The 14,956-nt window shown below is 39.3% G+C and overlaps 1 protein-coding gene across 1 annotated transcript in view; it reads left to right on the top strand.

Moving 5' to 3' along the window:
- Positions 1–14,720, top strand: part of VSTM4 (V-set and transmembrane domain containing 4) — a 31,833-nt gene extending 17,113 nt beyond the window's left edge. Inside the window, exons 6-8 of the mRNA XM_064430762.1 lie at positions 1,077–1,189; positions 1,990–2,051; positions 12,115–14,720. Of these exons, the coding sequence (XP_064286832.1) occupies positions 1,077–1,189; positions 1,990–2,051; positions 12,115–12,240 (301 nt within the window). The 3' untranslated portion in view covers positions 12,241–14,720. The remainder of the gene's footprint in view (positions 1–1,076; positions 1,190–1,989; positions 2,052–12,114) is intronic.
- Positions 14,721–14,956: the final 236 nt, after the last annotated feature.

Genomic DNA, 14,956 nt, shown 5'->3' with positions numbered 1-14,956 from the left:
ATAGGGGTTAGATAAAACTACTATCAATATACTTTTGAGAGAAAGGTCCCCACAACCACACTGCCCTGACCTTCCCCAGGGTGAGCCCAGGGGCAGATGCAGCTGAGCAACCAGTGCTTACCAAGTCACCTCCATCACTGTAGTCATCATAACTGAATGGTTTACACTCTCCTCACATCCCAGCTGTGAGTTAAGTTTCCTTTCATTACCACTCAAGCCAGGGCAATTTTATTCCCCTTTAGCTGCAAGCAGGGAGCCCCTGCAGAGTCGGTTACCACAGCTCAGTGACCCACAGTGACCCACACTGCAGCCTGACTGCAGACCCGAGCCTGAATATCCAAAGCAGGGTTTTTATCTCAGCCTTTGGGAGGTGATAAGGGTGAAAATCCAGCAGATAGGAGTCTGTTTACAGCATAACTTGTATTCTTCCCTCAGAGCTAAGAGCACCTTTTCAGCACAGATATATTGGGGAATGCCTGAGTTAGAGAGTGGAGCACAGCTTCTTGTTTTATATTCCCTGGGCACACTGGCCCCCTTGAAGAAGCCAGATTTTGCAGCTGTGGGTTTTTGAGCTGCCTTAAGACAGCTCTCCTGTAAGGCTGCATGCTCTCCTAGTCCCTCAGCCAGTCTTAGCCCAGAATCTGCATCGGAGATTTTACTTTTCCATACACTTCTCGTGGGAGCTAATTCAACTACTGTAATCTGTCTGAGCCTCTGACCCTTGAGGGCTGGTGGGCAGAAGTTCACTCTGGGTACAGCAGTGGGGTCATACCTGCTTTTAAGGAGTAGGTGCTATGAAATGGGTCTTGTTTAAACCTCAGAGGTTGCATTTTCTATGCCAGATGAGTGAAACTCTTTGAGTTTCTCAGCCATACTGTATGGCTGAAAAAATGCAAAACTCAGAGCATTTCCAACCCCATAAGAGGTTTTTCATGTTATATGCAGATCAGAATCCAGTTGTTGTGCACGGACTCCCACAAGTGGAAAGTGATGTGTTTGCATGAACTCACAGGGACAAGCTTTCTTTCTCTCCATTGCCTTATTTTTTCCCTCACTTTTGGGCCTGTGCTTTGCAGCTCTGGGGAGACAGTTACCAGTGTGACAAGCATGTCTCCTCTACAGCCTAAGAAGGTAAAGAAAAAGAAGGAGAAAGAGAAACTGGAGCAGCCACCAGCCATCCCAGCAAAAGGTATGAAAATAGAGGCACAGAGATATTTCAAATCCTGAGCACAACCATGTAGGGACAGCAGTGTGGGACATCAGGAATCCTGCACTTTGCCACTGTCTCTGCCTGTTTTTGCTCCCATCTGGGGGGGGAAGAAATGCCCTGTACCTGCTGTGGGACAGGCTGTCACCTCCCTGCAGCTTTAGCTGTTCTGAGATGCTACTCAATGAGTCCAAGCAGGAGGTCTCAGCTCCCACTAACTAGAGGAGAGAGAGGAACCTCTGCAGCAAAGAGAAGGTTAAAGTTAGGCAAGTTGAAATTACTTGTGGGGGTATTCTGAGGGAAGCCAGCACACTGCATTCTTTAAAACTGCTGGTGCACTTGGGAAGTCAAGCAAACTGAGCAGATAATGACCAGCCTCTTGGGGATTTCATTTTCCAAGAGGATTTGCTACCCCAGGGTCAGTCTCACAAAGTCTTGGGTGCGCTTTCTGAGCAACGCTGCCTGTGCTAAGCCAGTGGGAGAGAAGAGGGAAAGGACCTGAAGATTTGATGTGGGTTAGGTCACAGGAGGTAAATTGCTCTACTATTTGCATATAAACAGCATGTCTTGCATATCAGATTCTTTAATCTTACAAATTTTCTAATTCAAAACATTCATTATGTTTCCTTGTAAAATACCTGAAATATGGTTAAACTCATATATAAGTACATTTTGCTTCTAATTTGCTATTAATACGTAATTTATAGATTGCTAATACATATACTAAAAATGACAGTGAATGATAATAATATGAAATGATCCCTTAATATCTATTTTTGTAGCTCCAATTGCCAATAATTTCCCGAAGCCCAAGCTCTTGAAACCTCAAAGAAAATTGATCCTGGTGAGTAATTTTCTGTGACATAATTTTCTGTATACTCTCTCAATACAAATGCTATAATGTTGCCAGAACTCTAGGTTTAGATATTATAAATTGCCTTAAAAATCGTACAGGTCCTTTTTAAAATAATTTTTCAAGTGATGAATTATCTTGGTTCTTTTCATTTTGAGCATTATGTTACACTGGATCATGTTTTCCAGCTTTCTAACAGTTGTCATGTCTACAAACTTGGCCTGTCAAATGAAACCTGCTGTTCATTCTCACGTGCTTCTAGCAGCTGGCGTTTTGGAAAAAAATACCAGTTACTGACAGAATCATAACTGTACTGTTCACACTTCTTTTAAAACTTTTCAAGTGAGAAATGGGGAGCCTTATTCTGCACTTCATTGGTGTAAGTCAGAAGTGCCTTGAATTGCAGGAATAAGATGGATATATATAGCTCATACTAAGGAAAACACCTTCATATGACAGTTTCTCTTGGGTTTCTCAAACGAGTTTCTGTTTGAAAAATACCCTTGCAGATACATGCCAGATGAATCAGATGGATGGTGAGATGTTTCTCTGATTTTGTAACAAAGCAGTGCCTGGACAAGACATCCAGTGGTAATAGAGTGACAGAGTTTTATACCAACTCACTTCAGATGCCTATAGCTGCTGTGGTCTGCTCTGTTCTCTGCGTAGGCAATAGAAAGAGGGATGAGTTAGAGTCAGAGCCTGATGTTCCTGGTAATTCAGACTACTGCTCTGAGTTGCCTTTTGGGAATACTTTCTTCCTTCTCTGGCAATAGAGAGATCCCAGAGAGACCAATTTTGTATAATTAGGCAAAGGTGGGTACCCAAAATTATGCCACTGGAATAACTCAAATGCCATGTGATGGTTTCACTTTCAGGTGAGGCTTACAACTGGGAGCCTTCCCACCAATTGTCAGTAAATAACCTCTACTTTTTACAACCCTGGATACCTGGGCATAATGCCAGGTGACTTGAGAATAGCTCAGCTAATATCTTAGGCAATTTTAGGTATGGAGCTCGTTGTTCCTCTGCTGGTCCTGCTGGGATCACCCCTTGGCCAGACTCTGTCATACCAGTCAGGCTGACAGAAGAAGAGGCAGAGCTTAAAACTCCATGAAAAAGGCTTTTTGTTAACATGTGGCAGGCCAAAGCTATGCTAAGAGGACAAAGACACAGATGAGAGCACTTGGCACCAGGGGTGACAGCCACCCTTTGCCGTGTACCCGGAGTAAATCCCAGCGCCTGGGCACAGCAGTAATCAGGCACTCTTCATCCCTCTTAGGAAAAGCTCTCACCAGTTAAAGCCCTCAGATACTTCCAGCAGGTCATTAAAGCACATCAACACATGCTGAACTTGAAGGAAATCTGTTTCCACATACTTTCTCATTCTGAAATAATTCCAAGGATGTCCCTCAAATAGCTGTTGCTCTTCCCACCCTCCTACCCAACACCAGTCAAGGTCCAAACTTTGGAGGTGAGCAGGAGTAAAGCCTTTTCAAACAACAAAATCAGTTTTGTCTCTCCTAGCACAACTGAGGATCCACATGCTGCATGCAGACAACAAACTGTTTTAATGCCTTGCTGCTGGAATTCAGTCAGGCAGCTGATTCCATATGTTGCTCTCTTCCCTTTCGTATTTCACCTCAGAGTGCACCTGGAGAGATGCAGTGCACAGTCTATGGGCATGAGTTTGTTTTAGGTTAAAAAGGGATGCAACAAATATGGACTCACCTAGCACTAAAGTGCATTAAGGGACAAAGTAAGCAAAGCCAAAGTCAGTCTATAAGGCACATTCAGAAGCTGAGCAGGGCACTTCCCAGAGCAGTTTCCCAAGTCTGTTCCTCTTGCCTCTTTCTACCACACAGTTATCTATGTTTTGTATCAGGAGAAAATAATCCATACTTTCTGCTTTTAAACTACTTTTTTTTTGTTGTTGTTTTTCCAGTGAGGAAAATTAAACTAATTGAAGTTAAAGAAGTTTAAAGAAAGATGAAAAATACAGAAAATACAGAGAAAAAGACATATCAAATACATCCAAATGAAATTGGATGTATTTTTTTTATTTTTAGTAAACATGTCTCCCCATTTTAATTCTCAAAAAATTCTCAGATTTTAAATTTTCCATCTGCTTTGGAGCAAAAAAATTATCATCATCCTGCCAAATCTCTGCAGGATAAAATAACCTTTTCTTTCCAACTAATGATTGCACAGCTGGTGTCTACACTAGGTCTTTTTTCACTGATGGCACACTTACCACGTAATCGCTACTGCAAAGACAGACACAAATTGCTGAGTTTCTAGGCTACTTCTGAGTTTTTCCTGTGCAACCCTAGGAAGAGACTATAGTGGGGCACCAGGAGAATATTCTAGAAAACCTAAGCTAACAAGCTAGAGTGTAAAGGAACATTACAAAATAATTCCAGTGTTTTGGGAAATTTTTTGTAATAGCCTAAATACCAGCAAAATTATTTCCAGAGGACATATGCTTTTGGTTTCTTGAAAGATGTTTATAATAAGCTAGAGAATTTCTTTTGTTGTTAACGTGCTAGAGTGGGTTGCAGTGTAATTTTACAAGAACACAATAACCTGGATGAAATATGGACATAATCTCAATGAAAATTAAAAAAAACCAAAAAACAAAGAGAGAAAACCTAATACCAAGTTCAATTGCACAGCTTTGAGTAAAGCCTTTTAAATACTCCGCTTAAGTCATATTGCTTTTGCTTTAGCCAGAATAACAATTCTATGCTCCCCCTGTTGCAAAAATATTCCCCATCTGTGTCATTCTCTATTAGCATCAATGAGAAATGTGTACAGATCAAAGGAAATAGAGATGCTGAAATGCAAAAAGGGATGATTTTTATAGCGTGCAAGAAGCACAGAGAGTCATTATGAAAAGGAAAATTCTAGGGGCCCACAAACTCTTCTCTCTAAGGGTTGTTCTGCTCTAGCCTTAAGTACTTAGCCCTTTGAGTTGGTAGACATAAATCTTCTATTTCCTCAACCAAATTTTCTGGTAAGGCTTTCATTGCCTCATAGAGATTAGCTGTCATAGCCCAAGAGTGTCAGCTACAGAACATCACCTAAATGAAAAGGCTTTAGAGTCTTTTCATGAAGGTTGAAACCATCAGTCTGAGGAGCTCCTGTGTGATTCACTACAACCAATGGAAAGGATGCGACTTCAGGTTGGATCAAACCTTCAAATCTTTACTTATGCAAAATTTTTGTTGACTTCATCATTTTCACACTAAATTTTAAGGGGAGGGATATCTGCTCAGATACGCCAAGCTGTAGGGAATCTTCTGATTCTGCCACTGACATGTGCACTGTGCTATATCATATAAATATCACACTTTGAAATCAGGTATGTATTTCCTGTATTACAAATTATCCCCTGGGCTTAGTTCTTCAGAAACATCCATGTAAGTGTCACAGTCCACAAGAGTTGGCTTCTGCTGTTGCTACATTGACCAGCCTCTTGAATACCCTCTCTGTGGAATAGAGTGTATCTATTTTTTTTCAGTTTCTCCATAGGATGTGAGATGTCCATAGGACATGAATATCATTTGCACATTCAGGTTGAGACTTGGAACTCAACATACTCAGAGCTACTGAGTTATACCTGCTTCCCCATTCAGATTGAAGTTGCTATCTTTACTCCCAAGAAGGAATAATGTGTATAAATACATAAAATTTCTTGTTGGATCAGTGTCTAGACTTGTATATTTACAAAATCCCACAACGGATGATTTTTGTGCGATGACACATTTGGAGTAAAGAAAGTGTCACCAGTGACGTGAAAACTTTTAATTACTTCATTGGGTTTTTTTTAATGATAAGAAGGAATCAGCCTGATTTCCAGCAGTGTTGGGTTAGAATCTAGGAATAACTGCAACTGTAAAAGCAATAGAGCATTAGCAAAGGTGAGGATGCTCTTCCCCCAAAACTCATTCAGTGGGACTTATCAAATCATCTTTGTCCCTGATTCTGTAATCATAACTTCTGTGAGATTCAATACTAAAATTTAGATGCAATGGTGAAAGAGTCTTCACAAATTTTGTACATATTCTTTTTAGGGAGTGTAGCATTTTATGCTATAGGGAGTAAAAAATAAGTGTCTTAATGGGAAAAAACCTGCCCTTTTTATCTGATAATGCCACTAAAAAGCATAATTACTACTCTCCATATTTTCCAGTGTCGTATTTCTTAGCTTTAGCACTGAATGTCTCTCTTGATATTTCAGCACTCTTACTGGCCAGTAGCTGGATTTCTAGAGGAGAAGTCATTTTGCAGGCCTAGCTTCAGAATTTCTGCAGAAGTAATTTCTGAAGCTTCTCTGTTACAGGAGAATCTCTGGCTTTCTGCCAGCAATCAAGTCACTGACATGGGTAAACACTTGAAGTTCTTAAAAAAAATCTTTTTCTGACTTCTGAGTTATGGTACAATCTTAATGAGGAGGTCATCCCACTGAAGTTCATAAGGGTTTGAGCATTAAGTCTGTCTGTGGCCCTCAGGAGCACTAGTGATTTTAGCACAAGTAAGGCCACATATTTTAAAGGGAGGGATTTTTCAATGTAGATTTAAAAACAGGACTGTCATCCTTTTCTCTCTGAACCTACAGTGAGTTTTCTCCTGTCTGACCCCACTGCCAGCATGTGCTTTCTGCAGTGTCCCTGATGGCCCAGGCAAAAATGCAGCCCATCCACCAAAAATGCTGGATCTTTGCTTCAGCACATCCTGACTTTCACCTCACTCACTGACCCTTCAGTGGTGGCCAAGCTGCCAGCCATATCCCATCCCCTCCACAGCTGTAAAAACCAGATTCTTTGAAAAGGAGATATGCAGAGGAGAAGATGGGCTACCCCCTTTCCCTTAGGCTGCACTCAGCATGCAGTTTCCACCCTTCTGGGCATGCATACAGAGACAGCCAACAATCTCTTCCTGTGGAAACAAGCCCAGTCAGTTGGCCTGGGGAGTCCTGTCTCAACAATTTCTGATGGAGTGTGCTCAGCAGTGACACTGGATGCTCCTGAGCTGTGCCATCTGGACAGTATCTGCATTTTTTCTGTGGAGCTTTTTACCGACTGTGACTACAAAACAGGATGTTTCTCAAACATTAAAGGAAAAAGGCCAAAGAGTCAAGTTTGGCTTTTGCAAGAGAAAGAAAAATAATGGTAGTTCCAGAGTGTGCTTGCTAAAAAGAACTTCATGGCAGTGGGGCAAGGCTGCTTGCTTGGTGCTGTGGAATAACCTGGCAAGAAGTGCAATTCCTAGGGGCTGGATCAAACAAACAGCAGCAGCACCTCTTGGCTCTGTACCTTTCCCATTGGCACTTCTGCAGCATCCCTGGGCACCACATGTCCACCCAGCAGCAGGCATGGCTGGGCCACAGGATGCAGTTTGCCATGCACTGGCAATCACACCAGCAAACATCTGCAGAACTGGCAGGGTTTTATCCTTGCTGACCTAAGCCATTCGCTCATGAGTGCAGGGCATGCCAGTGAAGGTGGAGTTTCATTTTCAAATGCTGCTCTGCAGAAAACCAGGGTTACTAAAAATACTGTGAAACTCTGACTGGAATTTCATAGCATGGCTTTAGAAGGGACCTTAAAGATAATCTAGTTCCAACGCTACTGCCATGTGCATATTTTGGGACATATGCTTGTAAATCCAGAAAACTCAGAGCTGAAAATTTAATTTCATCTACAGGTTTTTTACCCCTGTGTAAAAGTCTTTCTGTATCATATCTCAAACAAAAACTACATTACATGTGATTATATAGACACTGAATTCAAAGAGGAATGTCTGCAGCAATAGTCTCTAAAATATTTAAGACTGAAATGAAATGGGAAGTCAGGCCTTTTCTGCTTATTTTTGATAGTAAACTAAAAATTCACATTGGGTTTGTCATCTTCATGGTAACATGTGTGGTCATGGAACAGTGAGATTGCAGCAGTCTCTAAGTGTAAGTTGGCATCAGTTGTTTTTCCAGAGAAGCTAAATTTAAGAGGTTATTATTTGCTTGTTTTCTTTATACCTAATCATAAATTTGGATGAGAGTAGTCTTAGTTAAAACTTCAAGAACTTTCAAGTCTGACATTGCTCACAGTAAACATCCTTGAGGCTGCAAAGAAACAAGCTAGCTAAGCCTGGCAGGAGCAAAATTGACATTCCTGGTAATTTTGAAAATAATTATTCTGAAAATTCAGAATAATTATTATTAAAACCCCAACCCTTCTAGTTAATTTCTAACACATTTATATACTAGACAAACCCAATAAAAACAAAACTATTTATACACATACTTTAGTTTCTTTTACATATTCACATGGTAGACCTTGCAGATTGCTTAATAAGAAAAATGTTCCTATAAGTGAAGTCTTTTGAATAGTTGCCAATGGGAAGCCCTGTGACTGGAATAAACTAAAATTAAACTGGAAGAAACCTGGAAGAGGAATAATTTTTCATTTGCCAGAAGATACACTGGAAAATCATAACTCTTCCTAATTTATATTTTGGCAAAGTGTATGATCCCAAGATGAGAAAACAGATGTGCAAGATAAATACTGTATCTAGGAATGCCACATTGGAATAGAATCCTACTTGAAAAAATAATTTCAATATTATTTTAGAACAATGATGCAATTTTTTATAAAAGGATGTTGTAGCCCTAGAAATCCCAATGGCCTCCTAGAGGAAGACTCAAGACAGAAAGAGAAGGGTGAATGGCCAGTCATTCATTGTCTTCCTCTTCTGCCCTACCTTCCATCCCTCCTATAACACCAGTTATTAAAGTCACACAATTGTTCCAGAAAGAAGGTGGTGGCACATTTCCAGGTTAACACTGCCAAGACAATATCCAATCCTAATGAGAGATGAAATTGTAGAATTAGGGGTTTTTTCCCCTGTCTGCGCAAAAAAGTTGGTTTTGGACAAACAAACCAGCAAAATTAAATTAAACATGTGGTTGATAAATGAAGTGCAGAAGAGTGTATGGAATAAAAACCTGGCTACCACAGGTACTTAAAGTGCTGTTGGCTCCCATGCACTGTTATTACACATCTTTTGCTGAAAACTGTATACCTTTCACAATTTTGAACCTCCTGTGTGTTTCCTCATATTTTCAATCAAATTATTACATACTAGAAATATGCATAAGGGAAATTATTCTACACATTTTATGGTGTGCTGTTGCTTGTAGCAGTAATTGAAGTACCTTTTCCACTTATGAAAGTACTAATTTTATTTGGTTTTATTGCTTTTCTAGATGCAATTATTTATTTAGTGTGTTTTGGCTTTATTAAATTATGTTTACTATAGGAACATCATAAAAATGTATGAAAGCAACACATCAGCCACTACTGCCCAATGACTTATTTTGGGGAATCTAGTGTTATTTTTCATATCCAAACATAATAGAATAAGGTAAGAATAAAGAGATAATCTACAGTGGAAAACAATGCAATTTTGAGATAATATAATAAAACACCTGGACAATATGATTTCATAAATCTTACTTCTAAAATTTACATGAGCTGGGCATTAGGGTGGCTATTTTTGGACATGCAGCATTTTCTAAATGGAGGCATAACAAGAAATATGATTAAACAAAGGGGAAAACATATATATATTTAGCTTGTCCTGAACAACTGGTTCCTACAGAACAATGAAAATATTTCTACCTCAACAGATGTCTGCATCAGACTTAGGAAATGTAGAGTTTTATTCTGGCAGTGACCAACAGCTTTGTTTCAAAAGTTTTATCAGATTCGTTTTTAGGAGTCTTTTCACATGCAGTGTATCATTATGCATTGAAGGTCTGATGTGACTCCGAAGCTGGCAGCAAAATTCTCAATACCTTCAAACAGAAACTCAATATATTGTCATACACTGAAAATCTTCAGCATATGTTGGTGTTATTGTGGTGTCCACCCTCAATATAACTCCTGTATTTAGCTGCTCTACTACGTAACTGAATAGACAGGCACATATCGTTTGAAATCTCAAAAGGAATCTCTAACTTAACATAAAAGCAAAAACAATTGAAGTGCCTAGAAGCTGAGGCTAATACTTTCAGGATAGAAAGAAGAGGGTAATATAAAAATTTTTCAGCCATCACAGCAGTTGACCAAGAATTTTTTTCAAGACTTCAAGCCAAGGCCAGGAGAGGAGAGATGTCCTCCTAAACCCTGTGGTTCAGTTCAGTCCTAATATATTAACAAAGAAAATATATGTTTGATTTCTCTTAAAGTCAAGACCTGTCTGGATCCACAGGAATTCCTTTGGTCATTACTGCAGAGATTTCAGTGAAAGCAGGAAATGTTCTGTGTTGTCAACAGCAGAGCATTTGATAGTGAATGAGACCAGAAGTTGAAATAGGGAGGGAGGGAGGGAGGGAGGGAGGGAGGGAGGGCGGACAGCATGCCCAGTGAAATGCAGAGGTGCCAGCCCTGCAGGCAGTGCCCTGCAGAGGGATTGTACTCACACTGCACAGATTGACTGACTTCAGACACACCACTTGCAGCAGCAGCTGCACAAATTTCTGAGGATCTGATCTGCAGGGAAGAAATAAGATCAAATTAACGCTGGAAAAGTGTAAACTTTTTCACCCTGATGTAAACAATCTGAAGTGCTGAGTGTGAGCAACTGTCAAGGTAAAAGGAGAGGATTCCAGAGCAGTGCAAAGGACAGGAAGCGGGGAATACAGGGACTGATTTCAGTGGGTATTAGATGCTTAACTTTTTAGGCAGAAGACAATACAACACTTATTCAAACACATATCAAGGAAATAGGAATAATTTGTCTTAAATCAGAAATAAATAAGCAATAAATAAAATGTGAAACTTTTGGCCTTGGCAAATATTTACAATTTCTTCCTAACATTTAAGTACTGTGTGGAAAATCTGGGTTTATGAACTTTGAAAATTCAGTTTAAGTTTACAACTGCCATTCCTTAGTCTGAGAGATGCAAACTTTGCGTGGTTACTTTTTGTGACTGCAAAAATTTGCATGGCTGAAATGTTTTGGTTTTTTTAATTGTCTTCTGCACTTCAGCTTGAGGACACCACTTACTTGGGTAGAACACAGTACTCAAGAAGATAAAGAGCAAATTCTCCTGTTCTTGCATAGGGCTGTAGAACTCCACCCATTTTCAGGGAGCATAAACCTCAATCTTCTACAGATGAACTGAAATCCATTTCAAGTACTGAGGTCTACACACACAATTCCACAGCAACTCTTTTATTTATTGCTACATTTTTTGAGGTGAATTAGACATGAACAACCCACTCCCAACTGTGAGCAAAACACACACAGGAGTACAGTACAAGATTTTCCTCCTCTAAGCCACCTGAGTCTGGATGAAGCTGCCAATAGCAGTAGGTAGCTTCTGCTGTGCATGATAAATTTGTTGAGTAAATTTTATTGACCATGTCCCTTAGCTAAATGTTATAGTTTTAAGTCAAATTCAATCCTTGTAATACAGCAGACAGTTTTGGTGGTATGGCCTTTGTTCTAAACTCTGAACTCATCTATAGCTTGGCAAAAGTGGTGAAATTCCACTGGAATGGCAGTAATTCTATCCAGTTTTTTCTGCCTTCTGTGTATTTTTAACATTTTTTGGTTGTGTTAAGAAATATACTGAGAGGCTTTGTGAGTGGCTGTGATTAGAGATGTAACTGGTCCAAGGGTTACAGCTGGAAAGCACATCTGGCGTATATCTTTTAAATTGTGAAATCTGCAATAAATAAAATTGGGAAATTTAGTGTTAAGGAGGCTGAACATTTTGCTGAAATACATCTTTCAAATCTGTAATATTTGAATTGTCAAAATATTCTGTTAAATTACAAGCAAATCTGAAAATCCTACTTAGCCCTGTTTCCCATTTTTAATATTATTTTTACTTCATCTTCTATGAACTATCTCTAATGCTGAGTAAATTGATTAACACATAGAAGAATTAGAATGGGTGGGAGAAGAACTATACCCAATGTTATAAAATATCTACATTTAGCAGTAACGACATTATAACGAATTTGTTGGTTCTGTTTTCCAGCCAAAAATCGCAGAGGAGAATTTAACATATGCTGAACTTGAACTGATGAAGCCAATTCAGGAAGCCAAAGGCATTTCCAGTATGACAGTCTACGCACAGATACTCTTTGAGGAGAACAAGCTGTAATAGTTCATGCCTGTATAAATGTCCTTTGTCTGTGTTCTATTTAATTCTTGCTGTGCTGTTTATTTATAAAAATCATATAAATGTCCTTATTTTTTTATTTCTTTTCATGCACTTCTATTTTTCTATGAGACTTTTAAACACAGTTTAGTTGAAAGTAAGCATAGAAAAAGCAGCTGTGACATCCCAGAGATACCCTTTGTGATGTTCTGTACCTCTGTTGGAAATGGACTGAAGTTCCACCTGGGGCATTTTTAACACTAAACATTATTCCTTCTTTAATGCTGATGTGATGAGTCCAGCTGCCAACATCAGTATCTTAGCAAGCCTCAGGAGGACTAACAGCAGGATCCATGCCCATCAGCCTGCTACTGAGGGAAAAGACCACTGACCAGGAAAATGGCCACTTTAATGAATTTCGCCCCATCACAAAAATAATAACCCAGTAAAGCTGAGACTTTTCGCTCCAGCCAAGGAAAAGCTAAAATTACTTTTCCTACTTTTTTTCCCCTTTTCCAGAAATAGTTAAAAAGGTTTATGCTCTGTGTTTCCAAATTCCCTTTCTAAATGACATTGTCTTTAAAAACTTGCATTACTTTTAGTATGGTGTTTGAAATAAATTATTTCAAAATAATCTGAAGGAAACATTTATAGCTAAATTCCCATGATTTAAGGAAGAATATTCGTAGCTTGGGAATATCTCCCAGGATTTGATTTTTTAAAATTCTGATTGGGAATAAGAAAAACTTGATAGTGAGTAAAAACTGAGAGAACCAGGACACTGCTTTTGGTCTTGGTTTAGTTTGATATTTCCAAACCTGCAAAATTTTCCTCCTGTAGCCTGCACTAATAAACTGCTGACCTAGAGGATGAAATTACACGGCTTCTCCTTCAGTATGGAACAGACTCTGTAAAGCCCTGCTGTCTTTGGAGGTCTTTCTTTGGAAAGACCAGGGCTCAGGAGATAGGGAAATGAACCGAATGTGAGGACATAAAGTAACATTCCTCTTTCCTTACCTCTTGACAACTGAGAAGGCATTCTTCCTTTTCCTTTGATACACATTCATGGAAAATGAGTTATTCTGTGCCATCCTGGGCATTTCAGTCATGAAGAATAGCTGGAATGATGTTTTCAAGCTCATGTATCTTCAGTGTCTGAATTTCCCCAAAGCTCAGTGATAATTCAAATATCTGACATCTTTCAGCTCTTGGGAAGCTTTAACCCTTGAGTAGCTGTGCAGTTCATGGAGATGTAAAAGCTTTGGCTCTCTAGGTCACCATCAGGTAATGGAGAGGTGACACTTGGCCCATGCCAGGTCTTCTCCAGGTCTGTGAGGGAGCCCCATCACAGGCTGCTTGTTCAGCAGAATTTAATGTGGATTTTGGAGTAGCACTTCCTGGGCTCTGGAGTCGTAACTAAGATGGCCCAAGCTGCTTCTTCTTTTACAGGTCACACCCCTTTAGTGGTAGTAGAACATATTCTCCCCAGGGCTCAGAGCACAGCTGGGATTCACCACAGGAACACTCCTGCCCTTGTTCCTGCTACTGCATGGGAGTGCAGGAGAGGAGGGTGGTGGGACAATCAAGTGTGGGGACAGGCATCCAAGGGCAACCACATGACAGAGCACATCACTGCCTTTTGGAGGGGTTCACCAGAATAAGTGAGTTTGTATGAACTGGTTTTTAACTTTTTTGAACAGTGGTAGAGATTAGGCAGCACACATAGTCTGCTATTGTCTAGCCAGGATCTGTAAATATAAAATGCAGTCATCTTCTTCCATATTGGATAAAAATCTCTTCTATAAAAAGGAATTTAAGAAAAGCTTATCAGGCTGACCATTATGTACAATACTAATTCCAATTCTATTCCTTCATCAAAACAGTTCTTTCCAAACTAAGGCCAGCTTTCATCAATAGATTTGTTAGCAATTATTTGCATTTTTAATGTTTGCATTTGTGAGCTGTCAAAAAAGATGTTTGTTTCACCTTTGCATTATTCCAGGATTTAATCACCCACCAAAAGGGCATGGTATCTTTCCTTGTTCTCTGATCAGGTGTTGGACTTTCAGTGACAACAGCAATCAACTCATTGACCAAAACCAAATTGGCGCTCATGAGTGATTCAACATTCAGGGCTCAATTTTTGAGCATCCTGACTATTCAGAGAGGACATCTGTTCAAAAGGCCTTAGAGAAATGTAGAATTTATTAGTTGCTACTTTGGAATTTAAAATCCTAACACATTAATGATTTGAACACTTAGCTGTGAAAACTTTCAGGTTTGGTTACAAACATTTCTTTAGCATAGAACTGGCCATTGTGCTCATTGTTCATAAGAATCCTCTACTGTATATTTATGCCCAGCATGTTAATGAATACCATTCTTTATGTATTAACATCCTATATATTCTTGTTTATGTTTGATATCTAATTCCCCAAAATAATAGTTAATTGAACTGAATAAATTACCTTTTTTGTAAGATTTGTTGTCTTAGTCTCTGTAGCATTTATTGCTTCCTAGAGAGGCATATTGCTTCCTAAGTTGAAGGACATGTGTTTATCTCTTACACAACATTTAGAAAGTCACAGTATTTGGAATTGAATTCTTCTTTCTGCAGAAAATTCCAGCTTTTTAAATATTTTCTATTTGGAACTGACTTCACATAGCAGCAGAATCCCAAAAGGCAACAGACCAGCTGAGTGAAACAAGGCCAGAAATA

This window comes from Passer domesticus, chromosome 8, assembly GCF_036417665.1.
Source record: "Passer domesticus isolate bPasDom1 chromosome 8, bPasDom1.hap1, whole genome shotgun sequence".
Classification (NCBI taxonomy): domain Eukaryota; kingdom Metazoa; phylum Chordata; class Aves; order Passeriformes; family Passeridae; genus Passer; species Passer domesticus.
The sequence above is the reverse complement of the archived record's forward strand: the minus strand, read 5'-3'. Positions and strand labels throughout refer to the sequence as shown.